General features: G+C 40.9%; 1 protein-coding gene across 1 annotated transcript in view; it reads left to right on the top strand.

Moving 5' to 3' along the window:
• The window catches only part of kmt2ca (lysine (K)-specific methyltransferase 2Ca), a 181276-nt gene that overhangs the window by 146332 nt on the left and 21780 nt on the right, over positions 1–13164 (top strand). The window contains 20 exon segments of the mRNA XM_048173990.1: positions 592–690; positions 997–1044; positions 3108–3245; positions 4845–4877; positions 5238–5288; positions 5291–5371; positions 5489–5639; positions 5757–5983; positions 6061–6134; positions 7049–7243; positions 8038–8196; positions 8199–9308; positions 9310–9915; positions 10034–10365; positions 10451–10487; positions 10489–10962; positions 10964–12173; positions 12496–12607; positions 12808–12868; positions 12958–13021. Coding sequence (XP_048029947.1) covers positions 592–690; positions 997–1044; positions 3108–3245; positions 4845–4877; positions 5238–5288; positions 5291–5371; positions 5489–5639; positions 5757–5983; positions 6061–6134; positions 7049–7243; positions 8038–8196; positions 8199–9308; positions 9310–9915; positions 10034–10365; positions 10451–10487; positions 10489–10962; positions 10964–12173; positions 12496–12607; positions 12808–12868; positions 12958–13021 — 5262 coding nt within the window.

Below are 13164 nucleotides of genomic sequence, written 5' to 3'. Positions count from 1 at the left end.
ATAGCAACTAAAGTGTCTCAGCTGGAGCCTCTGCACCTCCAAAGCCCTCTCAAGCCAGCTGGCTGTTTTCAGAAGAGCGCCTGGCATTTAGCTGGCTAAAAATGCTTTGGCGGACACACGTTAATTAGCATAGTTAGCATTTATGCAATAAACTAGAGTCAGCCACAGCATTCCTGGACACATAATTTACATAGTTGTAATTCGGAGGCCGGGTTTATGCTAATTGTGAATGGGCGTGCATGCGCCCCCTATTTACTTGATTGGAATTCATTAACATACACATTTAACTATTAAATCTGATGTTTACGAAGCATTTGTGAATCAGAGGAGAGTTTCCAGGAAGGTCTGTTTTATGTGCAAATTACTCCGAAATTACTCATATATTTACGAAAGTTTCATGAATGAGGCCCATTGTGTTTTTGAAATCTAAACCATGTCCAAATGACAGAAGTCACACTCCTATTATAAACAAAGTCCATCCGGCACAGTAAATAGGTCTTACCGCCCAGCCTTTGATATCATTTAATTAAGAACACTTGGTGTGTAGTATGGATACTCGTGCTCAGAAACGCTTGTCTTCTTGATCTCTAGCCAATGTGGAGGATCCCTTAGCCGAGCTGGTTCTTCATTCAGATGATGATCTCCTGGGAATGCTGTCCGATGACCTGGTCAAGCCAGGCCCTGAATCAGGTAGACTCAGTCCCGAGATCTGGCCGAGGGATAGTCTCCCTTCTCTCTTCACTCTGCAGATGCTCTAACAATCCCAGAAAGGTCACCTGTAATCGTGTGCCTTCACAATTGCATCTCCTTTTTTCTTTCACATTTTCACACTTGCATTTCACATTTTGCCTGGTTTGCTCTGTTTCTCTTTATTTGTTGTCTTAGCATACTCCTCCTTTTTTTTTTTTTTTTTTTTTTTTTTTTTTTACATTGATTTTTCTTCTTTGCATTTCTGTTTTATAATTATTTGGTTTTATCTGGTTTGGGTTCTTGTAGGTCTTGATTTATGCCCTTTCCAGGTGGACAGTTCCCCCTCTCCATTCGGTAAGAGCCCTGTTGGCACAGCCTTTCTGGCTGTAGAAGTAGAGCTGCCCCCCTCTCCTGGCCTCTCGGCCCCCAAACAGGCCCTCAGATTTTTTTGTTGTGCCAGTTTCTGCATGATCCCTTTCCTGACAAACACACACACACATGCACTTCGCTTTGGCTTTCTACTAACCACAAACAAACAAACTGCATGTTTTCTTGCACATGACCCTGTTGTGACACTGAGGTGAGAACTAAACTGTCTTTGGATGGATGTTGGGTTTGGCTGCTACTGTACCTTAGTTGGCAGCTGTGATTGTTTGCAATCTGTGACATTTTACTGAAATGTGCTTAAAATGTGCTGTTTAGTCCTATTTCTTTTCTCCAGGGTCTAATTTAGTTGATAATTTTATTTCTTCACAATTGCCAGCTTTTTAGTTGGCAAGGACACATTCCCTTCTCTCTGTGGAGTGTCCTTGCTGTGGAGAAATTAGTGGTTTGTGAGTGATGTAACTGCTTCAGTGTGTGAAAGCAAGCTCTAAAGAGTTAGGGAAAAAGTTGTGTTACTGCCTCTAGTTTCCCTTTAATGTATAATGTTTAAACCTATAATCAGAGGTGGTGTTAACTAAAAAAATAACAACATAATTTACAATATTTTAAGCTAATTTTTTTTGGTTGTGCAAAGAAATTTTGAGAGCAGAATAAAAAGAAACCGAACACAGCGCTTGATAAGACTATCCTTATCACTGAAGTTTTTTGTGGTCTCATTTAAAATACCAAATGTACAATATTTTACAGATGGATAGACAGAACATGACAAAAAATTTACAACCCAATTTGTCAAAGTGACAGATTATTATTTGTAGTGCAATATATATGTAAATATAAGGGTTTGGTTACCTGCTTGGTAGTAAATATCAAGGTGATTTGTTTAGAGGAATGTTTTGTGTGCAACAAACTTAAGCTCTATTGACAGCATGCTGAATTTCAACTTATCCTTCAACTTCAAAAACTAATTTTATATGGTAATGCACTTAAAATGGTAGTCAGGCACTGCATCAGAATAAACATTAAAACCTGGACTGTTTCATAATAATAGTTGTGATACTTAAACATTATACACTGGAAAAAAATAACTTTTTAATTTGTCAATTTGTTAAAGGGTTAGTTCACCAGAAAATGAAAATTCTGTCATGAATTACTCACCCTCATGTCGTCCCACACCCTTAAGACCCATCTTCGGAACACAAATTAAGATATTTTGGATGAAATGAGAATTTTGAAAAAAAAAAAAAAAAAAAAAAAAAAACCTTAATGTTATGAAGCAATGAGAACACTTTTTGTGTGCAAAAACAAAACAAAAATAACGATTTTATTCAACAACGTCAGTCTCTTAGGCTGTTTACGTTGTATAGACAGTGCAGGCTTCCATGTCCTACCTCAGAACGCCGGCTCCTGCATCAGCATCACACTGAGCAATACTGAGGCGCCGTTCTGATGAGAACACGGAAGCCTGCACTGTCTGTACAATGTAAAAATACAGCGATCTAATTACAGCGGCACTGCCAAGCTTTCCAAAGCTTATTTTTTTTATGTTGATGACATTTATTATGATTAATCATTGCAATTGCTTGCTTTTCATTGATTAAGCTCTGAGATATTCTAATGGGAAATGATATGCAATGATGAAATCGTCAATTTTTTAAGGGGCTTTTATCACACTCTGTTGAGCAGGCAACGCTAATTAGGTTACTGTTTCTTGGAAAATTGAGTTGGTTGATGGGATGAAAGAGAGAGAGAGAGAGAGAGAGAGAGAGAGAGAGAGAGAGAGAGAGAGAGAGAGAAAAAAAACTTTTCCTCATTTTACCATGACATGAAGTATTAGTCCTTGGTCTCCCTCTTTTTTTTTTCTTTTTTTTTTTAATCGTAGCAAAGACACAGTAGAAAATAAGTTGTGTATCAACTGATTTAGGTGTTTAAAGAATGACAGCTCTGTTTTTCGGCAGATTTTTGTGAGTTAAGTTGTGTATTCAGTAGAGCTAAGAAACTAAGTTTGAGACTAGCTGTTTAACTTTCTCTCCTAGCTGGTTTGGACATTGGCACCCTACCAGATGATCAGTCAGCTTCCCCTCATCCTGGCCCTTCTCGAGGGTCTAGGCCACTACAGGAAGAACCTCTAGATGTAATACTGAGTCCTGAGCTGGACAAGATGGTTTCTGATGGTAAGAGTCATGTTACTTGCACTTTAATTGATTTTTTTTTTTTAAATTTTATGAAAACTGTTATTTTCTTATTTGTGCTGCATTTCTCACAATACACCACATCTGAATTACATATGTTATCCTTGCTTGGCTGTCCCGAGCCAATCTTAAGGATCCGTATCGTGTCCAATTGAGCTTTTTTTTTTTTTTTTCGGTAACGCCGAATCCTAAGCCCGATCCTTCATTTTACGACAGCTGTCACACAGCACCTTCAAGTGGATTTGCTAACAGCCTTTAAAAGGAAAACAAGACGCTCAAATGTGCATGTGTGACATGCGTGTTTTATCACAGATATCTGATCGATTTTCTCATAAATTTGATTTTGGTATCTGGCATAATCTTATTAAAATATTAAAGGGGACCTATTATGTCCCTTTTCAAAAGATGTAATACAAGTCTCTGGTGTCCCCAGAATGTGTCTTTGAAATTTCAGCTCAAAATACCCCACAGATAATTTTTTATAGCTTGTCAAATCTTCCCCTATTTGGGTGTGAGTGAAAACACGCCGTTTTTGAGTGTGTCCCTTAAATGCAAATGAGCTTCCGCTCCTGGCGCCCTTTCCAGACGAGGGTGGAGCTTTAACAGCTTAACAACAATAACAGGAGAATCTCACGCAGACAAAATGTCAGAAATTGTCAGTAGTGATATTCAGCCTTACATGTTCAAACCGGAGTTGGAGGCTGATTGAGAGACTCAGGAAGAATTTAACTTTTAGAATGCAACTGGATGTTTCTGAATGGTTAGTGCATACATTTGTGTAGTTGTTGTAGAGTTTGATTCAAATCATCGCATGTACCGTCATGTTGATCTTTTGTGCAAATCCACTGTTGAACTGACCCTCGTTTATGAAGCAGTCCGGTGTTCTGACGAATAATGCTACTTATCAGATTGTGCTACCAACACTATATTTTTAATGGGAGGTAGCAAAATCTGAGTGGGTAGCACAAATCGGCACACCGGTGTAAAAAAAATTGTGAAAATATATAACACTTCACCAACTTTTGTCGGTACATTTCCTTCATATATTAAATTCAACCACGGTGTCCTCAGTGGCTCAGATGCCTGGAGTCTATGGAGACTCTTATGTTCATTGGTACATCCAATAACATAACATTTCTAAATGTTTTTTTGCATAGACATTGTACATCTTCAGCTGCTACAGCAAGTAAACAGAAATGGCGGACTGATGCAGCTCTCTCAGGGCGGTATCTAGGCTAATAGGGCAGATCATCACCAGTCACGGGCGAGGCTTCCCTACTCTTACGTAACAATAGAGGGAAACCTAGAAGCATGCGTTTGGAGAGACTGTTTATGATTTATGGGAATTCTAAAAAAAAAAAGGAGTGGTTGGATTTTTACCATTATAGGCTGGTTGTTTTCAAACACTGGACACACATCTGTGTTCAAACACCTTATAAAAGTGGATTCTGCATAATAGTTCCCCTATAATCAAATTACATAAAGAATATTTATTGTTCCTTCCTTAGCAAACAAATAATTTCACTGGATGTTTGGTTTTGTATTAATAGCCTACTTATTATTATATTTCCTTGTTTACAGGGGCCATTCTGAGTAAGCTCTACAAAATTCCAGGTTTGTTGCTTCCTAAAATATTTTGACAACATATTACTGCAAAAGAGCAGATGTTTTAAATGTCATTCACTCTTTTGCTGAAAATTTCTCCTATTTAGAAAACTGGATAAAATGTCTTGCTGGATATTTCAGCACAAGTTTGTATTCATGCAGTGTTAGCTAGAGATGTAAAAATGCATTGATGATTCATGATGCGTCATGCTCTGACAATGTAAATTCAATGCATCAATTTTAACTTTTAACAGTATTCACCAAATTCTTAAAAAACTCTACCTATTTTCAAATTGGTAAATCGAACCAAATAAAAAAATTCTTTCAGATATGTATATTTAGGTTATACATACTATTCATTCCATTTAGAACTGGAGGGTAAGGACGTGGAAGACTTATTCACTGCAGTGCTCAGTCCAAGTGCAGTCAGCCACCTCAACTTCTTCATCCGCCCAACACTGCCCCCGATGCCTCAGCCACAGCAATGTCTCTCCAGAACCCAGGTATCAAGTTGTTTGCATTATCTCTTCATATTGATGTAATGTTGTTCTGTGCTTGAGTATCACATGTAAGGTGCACAGCTTACGAGAGTGCATGTTTCTCCATGGTCTCATTTGCAGGAGATGCTGGTAGAATGTTCCCACGCATGCCTATGATGAATGGCATGATGGGGCCAAACACCCACTTTCCTCCAAACCCCATGATTCCTGGAGCTGGAGTGTCTGGCACATTTTCTTCCATCCATCGCATGCCTTTTCCAGAAAATGTGAGGTGAGTGAATTCAGATTCTGAGTAACATAGGTTGGTACTGGCATTTCTGTTTAAAAATCTATATAGTTTCTGTGGTTTATGAAAAAAGATACTTAATGGCTTGATGTGTCACGACAGGGAGAAGAAATTCAGCCAGATAGGGGGTGATGTGATTGGTCCTTGGGCTTCTCCTGTTCCCGTGCCTGGATCTGTCCCTCCACCAGAGGTGGAGACTGACACCATGTCCAATGCTCAGAGGAGCACCTTAAAGTGGGAGAAAGAGGAAACGCTTGGTGAAATGGCCACTGTGGCTCCTGTTCTTTACACCAATATGAATTTCCCTAACCTTCAAGATGAATTTCCAGGTGAATGGATTGCCCTCCTCAAGTAGAATTGCCAACTTGAGTCAAGTTAGTGACCAACCATCTGACTTTTTTCACAGATTGGGCAACTAGAGTGAAGCAAATTGCAAAGTTATGGAGGAAAGCTAGTTCTCAGGAAAGGGCACCTTATGTGGTAAGATGCTCTTTTATTAATCCTCATAAACCCTAATGTTATATAGCAGGGCTATTCAAGTAGTTTCATTTGAGGACCGTGTGGTGATTTGGGGATTTAAAAGTCTTCATTCATGGCACATTTCTCCTGTTTTCCTCCTTGTTGGGAATGTTGAGGCTGTTTCATCCGATTTAAATCTAGTTTAATCATCGAGTGTTTTGTGGTTTGAAACCAAGAGGTGTGTGTTGAATTGAAACGTTTCTTACTGGATGTCACAACGCTGTTTAATAATGGTGACCGGGAATAAACGCAACTCCTTTAAGCTTTCGTGCTGTGCTGCGTAGTTTAAAGTAAACTAGTGAAATGCCTGAAAACAGTGTTCGTTATTCTGTATTTGTTGTTACTGACCGAGAAACAACTTCAGATGATTCAGTGACAGAGTGGTCTGAATTAATCCAAATCGTTTCAGATCGTTATGCAAGCACGTTTGGCCAATTCACGGAAAAGAAAGAATCAAGACAAAAGAATGATTAATTCACGAATGATTGGCATAGCTGGTTCAGTCGACAGAAATACGGGACACACATAATAACTGCAGAAAAATTTGCATGGAATATTGGAATGGAGGAGCGTGCATGGTATGAACAGTGCAGCTGCAGGCGCCATTGCAGGCCACCCAACCCGATCACATGAGAATGCGCTTCAATAGTACGTGCATATAATCTCGTAGAAAATATACACCAAAATGAGTTTTGGCGTGCATATAATACGCTTGGTAGTCTTGGGTAGGATTAGTGGTGTGGGTGCCCACGGGCCGGATGAAGATGATTGGCGGGCCGGAATTGGCCCGCGGGCCGCCAGTTGAATAGCCCTGTTATATAGTTTTGTATTTATATCAAAAGTTTTGACTTTTTCACTTGGCTCTACCCCACTAGCAAAAGGCAAGAGACAACCGAGCAGCCCTTCGTATAAACAAAGTTCAGTTGTCTAATGACACAATGAAAAGACAGCAACAGCAGCAGCCAGTTGATCCCTTCGATCCCAGCGTTCCCATGGACCCAGAGCTGCTCTTCAAGGATCCGCTCAAGCACAAAGAATCTGAGCATGAACAAGAGTGGAAGTTCAGACAGGTGATTGACATCCCATGGGATATTTCATTGCAAATGCTAGACTTTAAAGGGTTAGTTCACCCAAAGATGAAAATTCTGTCATTAATTACTCACCCTCACCCTGTTCATCAGATAAAGCGACGTGTCTGTTCAGAAAATTTGAATTAAACCGCTCAATACATTTGGATTAGTTTTACAATCTCTTTATGAGCTTTTTGAGCTTTTGCGTGGGCTGTCTATGGAAGGACAGAAAGCTCTCAGATTTCATCAAAAAGATCTTTATTTGCATTCCAAAGATGAATTAAATTATTACTGTTTGGACCGACATGAGGGTGAGTAATTATTAATGATAGAATTTTCATTTTTGGGGGAACTAACCTTTTAAGACTGTGTTGTGTAAAACAGTTAAAAAAAAAAATGGCACAATATAATCTTTAATCACAATTAGTTATTTAATAGCCATTTTGAATTCAGTCTAGGCATTTATTATAGGATGTGAATTCAGGGATACTATGCCTGGACATATGACAAAGCTTTGCATCTTAGTCTTTTAGACATTGTAAGTGGAAATAACAGTGTAAGTCAGTGTTGCTTTAAAAATTAAATGGTAAATAAGTATAATGTTTATATTTTATTATGCATATGCATGTAACTGTTCATTGTACCTCACACTTTTTAGACATTACATTCAACATTCTTAGGATCTCAGGTTGAGGTACAGTTCTGGCACTCATCTGACCCACAAGACCCACTAGGGGAATATATAAGTGCATTGGCTTAATTAACTCGTATCTTATTTCCTTTTTTCATGGCAGCAAATGAGACAAAAGAGCAAACAACAGGCAAAAATTGAAGCCACGCAAAAGTTAGAACAAGTTAAAAGTGAGCAGCAGCAACTTCAGAAACAGCAGCAACAACAGCAATTCAGTGGAGACACCTCTAATAGTGGTAGTCAGAGTCCAGTGACAACTCAAACAGTAGTGGCAACACTTCTCCTTTGCAAGCATTAACCCCCAAAGATGGCTTTACAAGGACTCAAATGCCTGGAACTGCAACATCAGGTGCATCAACAGATGATGTATTTCTGCGTCCACAACTTCCACCCCCTTCATCCACAGCAAAGACCCCTACCCAAGACACTCAGTACCCACAGGGACCCTCATCTCAGCCTCAATCTCCTCAGATGTTTTCACCTGAATCATCTGGATCCCGTCCTTCCTCTCCATGGGATCCATATGGCAAAATGGTGGGAACCCCAAGGCCACCACCATCTGGGTCAAGCACGCCTCGCAGAGGTTCTTTTTCTGACATGCAAGAAAAGAGTAGGCCCTCACCAGCCCATGACTCCTTTGGGTCTCCAACATCCGCCAGCACCGACCCATATGCAAAGCCTCCAGACACACCTCGTCCAACAGACCCATTTGTGAAACCTATGTGTCCACCCAGACCAGTACCATTATCTGAGCAACAAGGACGACACTTCATCAGTAATGTCATACCTGGAGACAATTTTTCCAGACCAGGCCAAAGAACAGAAGTGTACCAGCGCATGGCCCATAGCCGCATGGTTCTTTCTGACCCCTATTCTAGGCCACTGTTAACACCTATTCCAGGGAGTAATGAGTCTGGATCTGTGCCAGTGTTCAAAACGCCCATGCCTCCTTCCCAATTACAGCAAGACTCATTCAACACAGGGCAGCAAGGCATGAGAAGGGGGTCATCTGACACTTTCTCTCAAGTTCAACACTCTGACCCTTATTCACATCAGCCTCTCACACCTCATCCATCAATGGGAGATGGTTTCAGTAATGAGGGCAGAATGATGCGTCCAGGACAAGGAGGTCCTTTTGCCCAACCATTGGCCATGAGCAGACACCCTCAACGAGATCCATATTCACAGGCACCATCTACACCTAGACCAGATTACCCTCAACAAATGCCTGATCCATACGCTCAGCCTCCTGGTACTCCAAGACCTCATGATCCATATGCCCAGATGCCTGGTACCCCAAGACCACACTCTGATCCATATCCGTTGCCACCATCCACACCTAGATCTGCAACAATTGATCAGTTTTCTCAGTCCACAACCTAATAATAGTCACAGACAATCTCCATCTCATGCTATTGATCCATATGCTCAGATGCCAGGTACTCCAAGGCCTTCTCCCGGAGAGAGATACCCTAAATCACCAGGTAATCAGAGAACCTCAGATCCCTTTTCACAGCCTCCTGGAACTCCTAGGCCAGTCAAAAATGAAACTTATGATCAGTCACCAGGAACACCAAGGCCAGTTCTTCCCGACCCATATTCTCAACCTCCTGGTACCCCACGTCCAGGAGCTGGCCCGGAAGCCTTCTCCAGACCAAATCCCAGAGTTAACTTTGTGGCCCATCAAACAGATCCACTTGGCCATCAAACACAAAGTAGGATGCAGGACCCATTTGCTCGTCCCTGTGCCCCTGATTCTCAAACCCCCAAACATCCTGTCATTTCAGAAGGCATCTCCCTACAACAGACAAATCCCAACCAGACACCTATTCATGATCCATTTGAACAAGCTTCACTAACGTCATGTTCGCAAGCAGGGGAAAGATTGTCACATGATGTTTCAGTAAACACAGGCAACCCATCGGATTCACAGAACACAATGCAACCACCACTTGGAGAGACTGAAGAGAAAATTAAACAGGTCTGAAAACATATTAAGTTTTGTTTTTTGTTTTTTCATTAGAGAATACTACCCTATCTATTTTTATGTTTTTTTAATGAAGTGATATTGATTGTATACTGTTATTGCTCCTTTTTAGCGCCAAAGACTACGACAGTTAATTCTTAAACAGCAGCAGCAGAAAAGTGCAATCAGACAAGAAAAGGGACTTCAGGAGACAACTGCTACTGCTGCACCTGGGACTCCAAGGCATTGGTCACAGGACAATTCTGGACCTCAGAATGATATTTTTGGTAGACCACCACCTCCTTATCCAGGTACTATGAGATCATCACCAGTTCATGCTGGACAAAGATTTCCTGGAACTTTCCTTGCTGATCAACATGGGTCCATGTCTGATGAACCCCAGTGCTCCCGACCGCCATTCCCCAGGGACCTGAACAACATGGGCATGAGACCACAAGGACAAAGGTAAGTGTTTTTTCTCCATCAGTTGTTATGTCAAACTAGTAATTCATTTCATGTTCAAGTTCTCTTCAAACCTAATTCCTTCCAGATTTGGATTTCCTCCTGGAGCTCCAAACCAAGAACAGTTTCCTCAGGCCCCCTCACCAGATACAAGGTGGACCAATGGTTGACAATATTCCACCACATATGAGAAGACCTCTTTCTGCTGACATTGTTAGGCCAATAGGCAATAATCATCAGATGGGCCTTCCCCAGCATTTTCCACCACGTGGCCTTCCAATGCAACAACATAATATAATGGGTCAACCATTTATTGAACTTTGTCACAGGGCTCCAGAGAACAGAGTCAGACTACCTTTTGGGCCACCTAATGCTTTGGATCATCATAATCATCCTCAGAGACTCCCTCATGGCTTCATGGGAGGCCAAAATATGGCATTTACTGGAAACCAAGGTCCCAGAATTGTGGATCCGATGTTGGGCATGTCACGACAAGCATCAGTCAGTCACATGCAGACTTCAACTAATATGGATAATCTTCATCACCATACAAATACAGTTCCACAACAGACTGCATTGGCAGCACCACTTAGCCATTCAGGTCAGTAGTGATTCAGTTACTCCCAGCGAATCTGCACTACTCCCTGTCACAACCTCTGGTCCAACAGAGGAAATTCCATTGCCATGTAGTGATGGTGTTGAGAAGCTAGAAACAGATGACTCTGCTGTGAAGGACCTTGATGATGTGGAGGTCAAAGACCTGGTTGACGAGGACCTGGACAACCTAAACCTTGATGCAGATGATGGAAAAGATTTAGACCTGGAAACAAATGACCTTCACCTTGATGATCTTCTGGAATCTGGAAAGTTTGATCTTATTGCTTATGCAGATCCTGAGAACCTTGGAGACAAAAAAGATATGTTTAATGAAGAACTGGATCTGAGTGATCACATAGAAGATGACCATGGGGACACCTCAGATCTTCAGAAGGCCTTGTCTGAAAAAAGAAATTCCAGATGCGAAGGTATGTCCTCAGCTCAACCTAAATCAGAGGCCATACAAGGTCCTAGTAATGTCAAACTTGAAAACAGTCTGTCAAAAGAGGTCCTAGATTCTCAGTCTGAAAGAACTATTAAAACTGAGAGCCAAGGTCTTGGAACCTCAGTGGATGAGCATCAACCTATGAGTAGTAAAAGTGGCCAAGATGTCTCTGTTCTGTTTGAGGAGTCTTGTGCAGATGTACAACCTGGAGCTGGTCCAGTGTTGTCAAGCCTGTTGATCAAGGAAAAACTAGATGAAACTAGGAGTGAATCCATAATTTCTCCTGTCTCGTGTGACGCTGATGCCCAGACTAATCTTGGCTCAAACATGAGTATGGTGATGCTGCAAGGACAACCCCAAGATCACGGGATAAACCCTGGAGTAACAATGGGGCACAGGGTAGATCCACCTCTAACCCAAGGGGCAATTTTAGGTAACCCAAATTTGATGCAGTCTGGGAACCAGCAGGTACCAATTCAAGGGTTTGGATCTTCACAAGGACAACAAGTGGATCTGAACCTGCCCTTAGCTGGCGGTCAGCAGCCTGTTCCCCATTCCTTAAACCCACAATCTCAACAGGGCATGTTCAATCCTGGGGCCACAGGGCAACAGGGGTCTCAAGTGCAACAGAACAGACCTCTTCTGTTAGATGAGCAGCCACTTCTTCTTCAAGATCTGCTGGATCAAGAGAGACAGGAGCAACAACAGCAAAGGCAGATGCAGGCCATGATTCGGCAACGGTCAAATGACCCTTTTTTCCCTAACATCGGTAAGCCTAAGCTCCACTTAGACTAATTGATAGACTAATTGAGGTTTTTGTACCTGTACATTAATAAAGTGGGTTAATCTCGACTTTATATGCTGTCAGCAGCTCTTATCTTGCAGTAGTATATGCATAGTTGTTGTACAGTTGCTGAATAAACGTATCTTAAATATTAAATATTGAGAATTTAGGCTAAATATTTATATATAATAGTTTTTTTGTTTTTATGTTTTTTACTCCAGTAACTCGAATACTTGAAATGTGAATATAAATGTGATATACAAATCACAATCCTGTAATTTATGTGGTGATTTATATTACTTTGTAGACTTTGATGCAATTACTGACCCAATCATGAAGGCAAAGATGGTAGCTCTAAAGGGGATCAACAAAGTGATGGTACAGAACAGTATGGGTATGACACCCATGGTTATGAACAGGTAAACACTTTTTTTTCTATGTAAACTGCCTCCTTTGAACAGTTACTGCAGCATTACAAAAAAGCTTTTTATTAACTTAATTGGCCAAATTCTTTACTTATAACTAAACGTGACCACATGCAGTTTTCAGTGGTACATTTTTAGTGGTCAATGATATATTTACGCGTGTTGAGTACTCTCCATGCTTTCCTTTGTGGCAGAATGCAACAGATTCCAGGATCACATGGCCCAGATACAGCTGGTTTTTCACAACATTTTTTGGTATGTCCACACAGGTTTATTTAGTCATATTACCTTTTCTCACCAGCATTAAACCTGTTCTAATGGAATATACAATTATTTACTTTTAGGATGGAAAGTTGCCACCACAGATTGCGAGACCCAATCCCCCTAACTTTGGACCAGGGTTTGTCAGTAAGTTTTTTATTTTTATTTTTTCCTCTCTCTCTCTCTCTCTCTCTCTCTCTCTTTCTTTCTCTCTCTGTAGTGTCAGTAGTTACCAATGAGTTGTTGACCAGTAAGTGTTCTTTTATCTGTGCTATCACTGTAAAAGTAAA

The sequence above is a fragment of the Megalobrama amblycephala genome, linkage group LG22, assembly GCF_018812025.1.
Source record: "Megalobrama amblycephala isolate DHTTF-2021 linkage group LG22, ASM1881202v1, whole genome shotgun sequence".
NCBI classification, from domain to species: Eukaryota; Metazoa; Chordata; class Actinopteri; order Cypriniformes; family Xenocyprididae; genus Megalobrama; species Megalobrama amblycephala.
The sequence above is the reverse complement of the archived record's forward strand: the minus strand, read 5'-3'. Positions and strand labels throughout refer to the sequence as shown.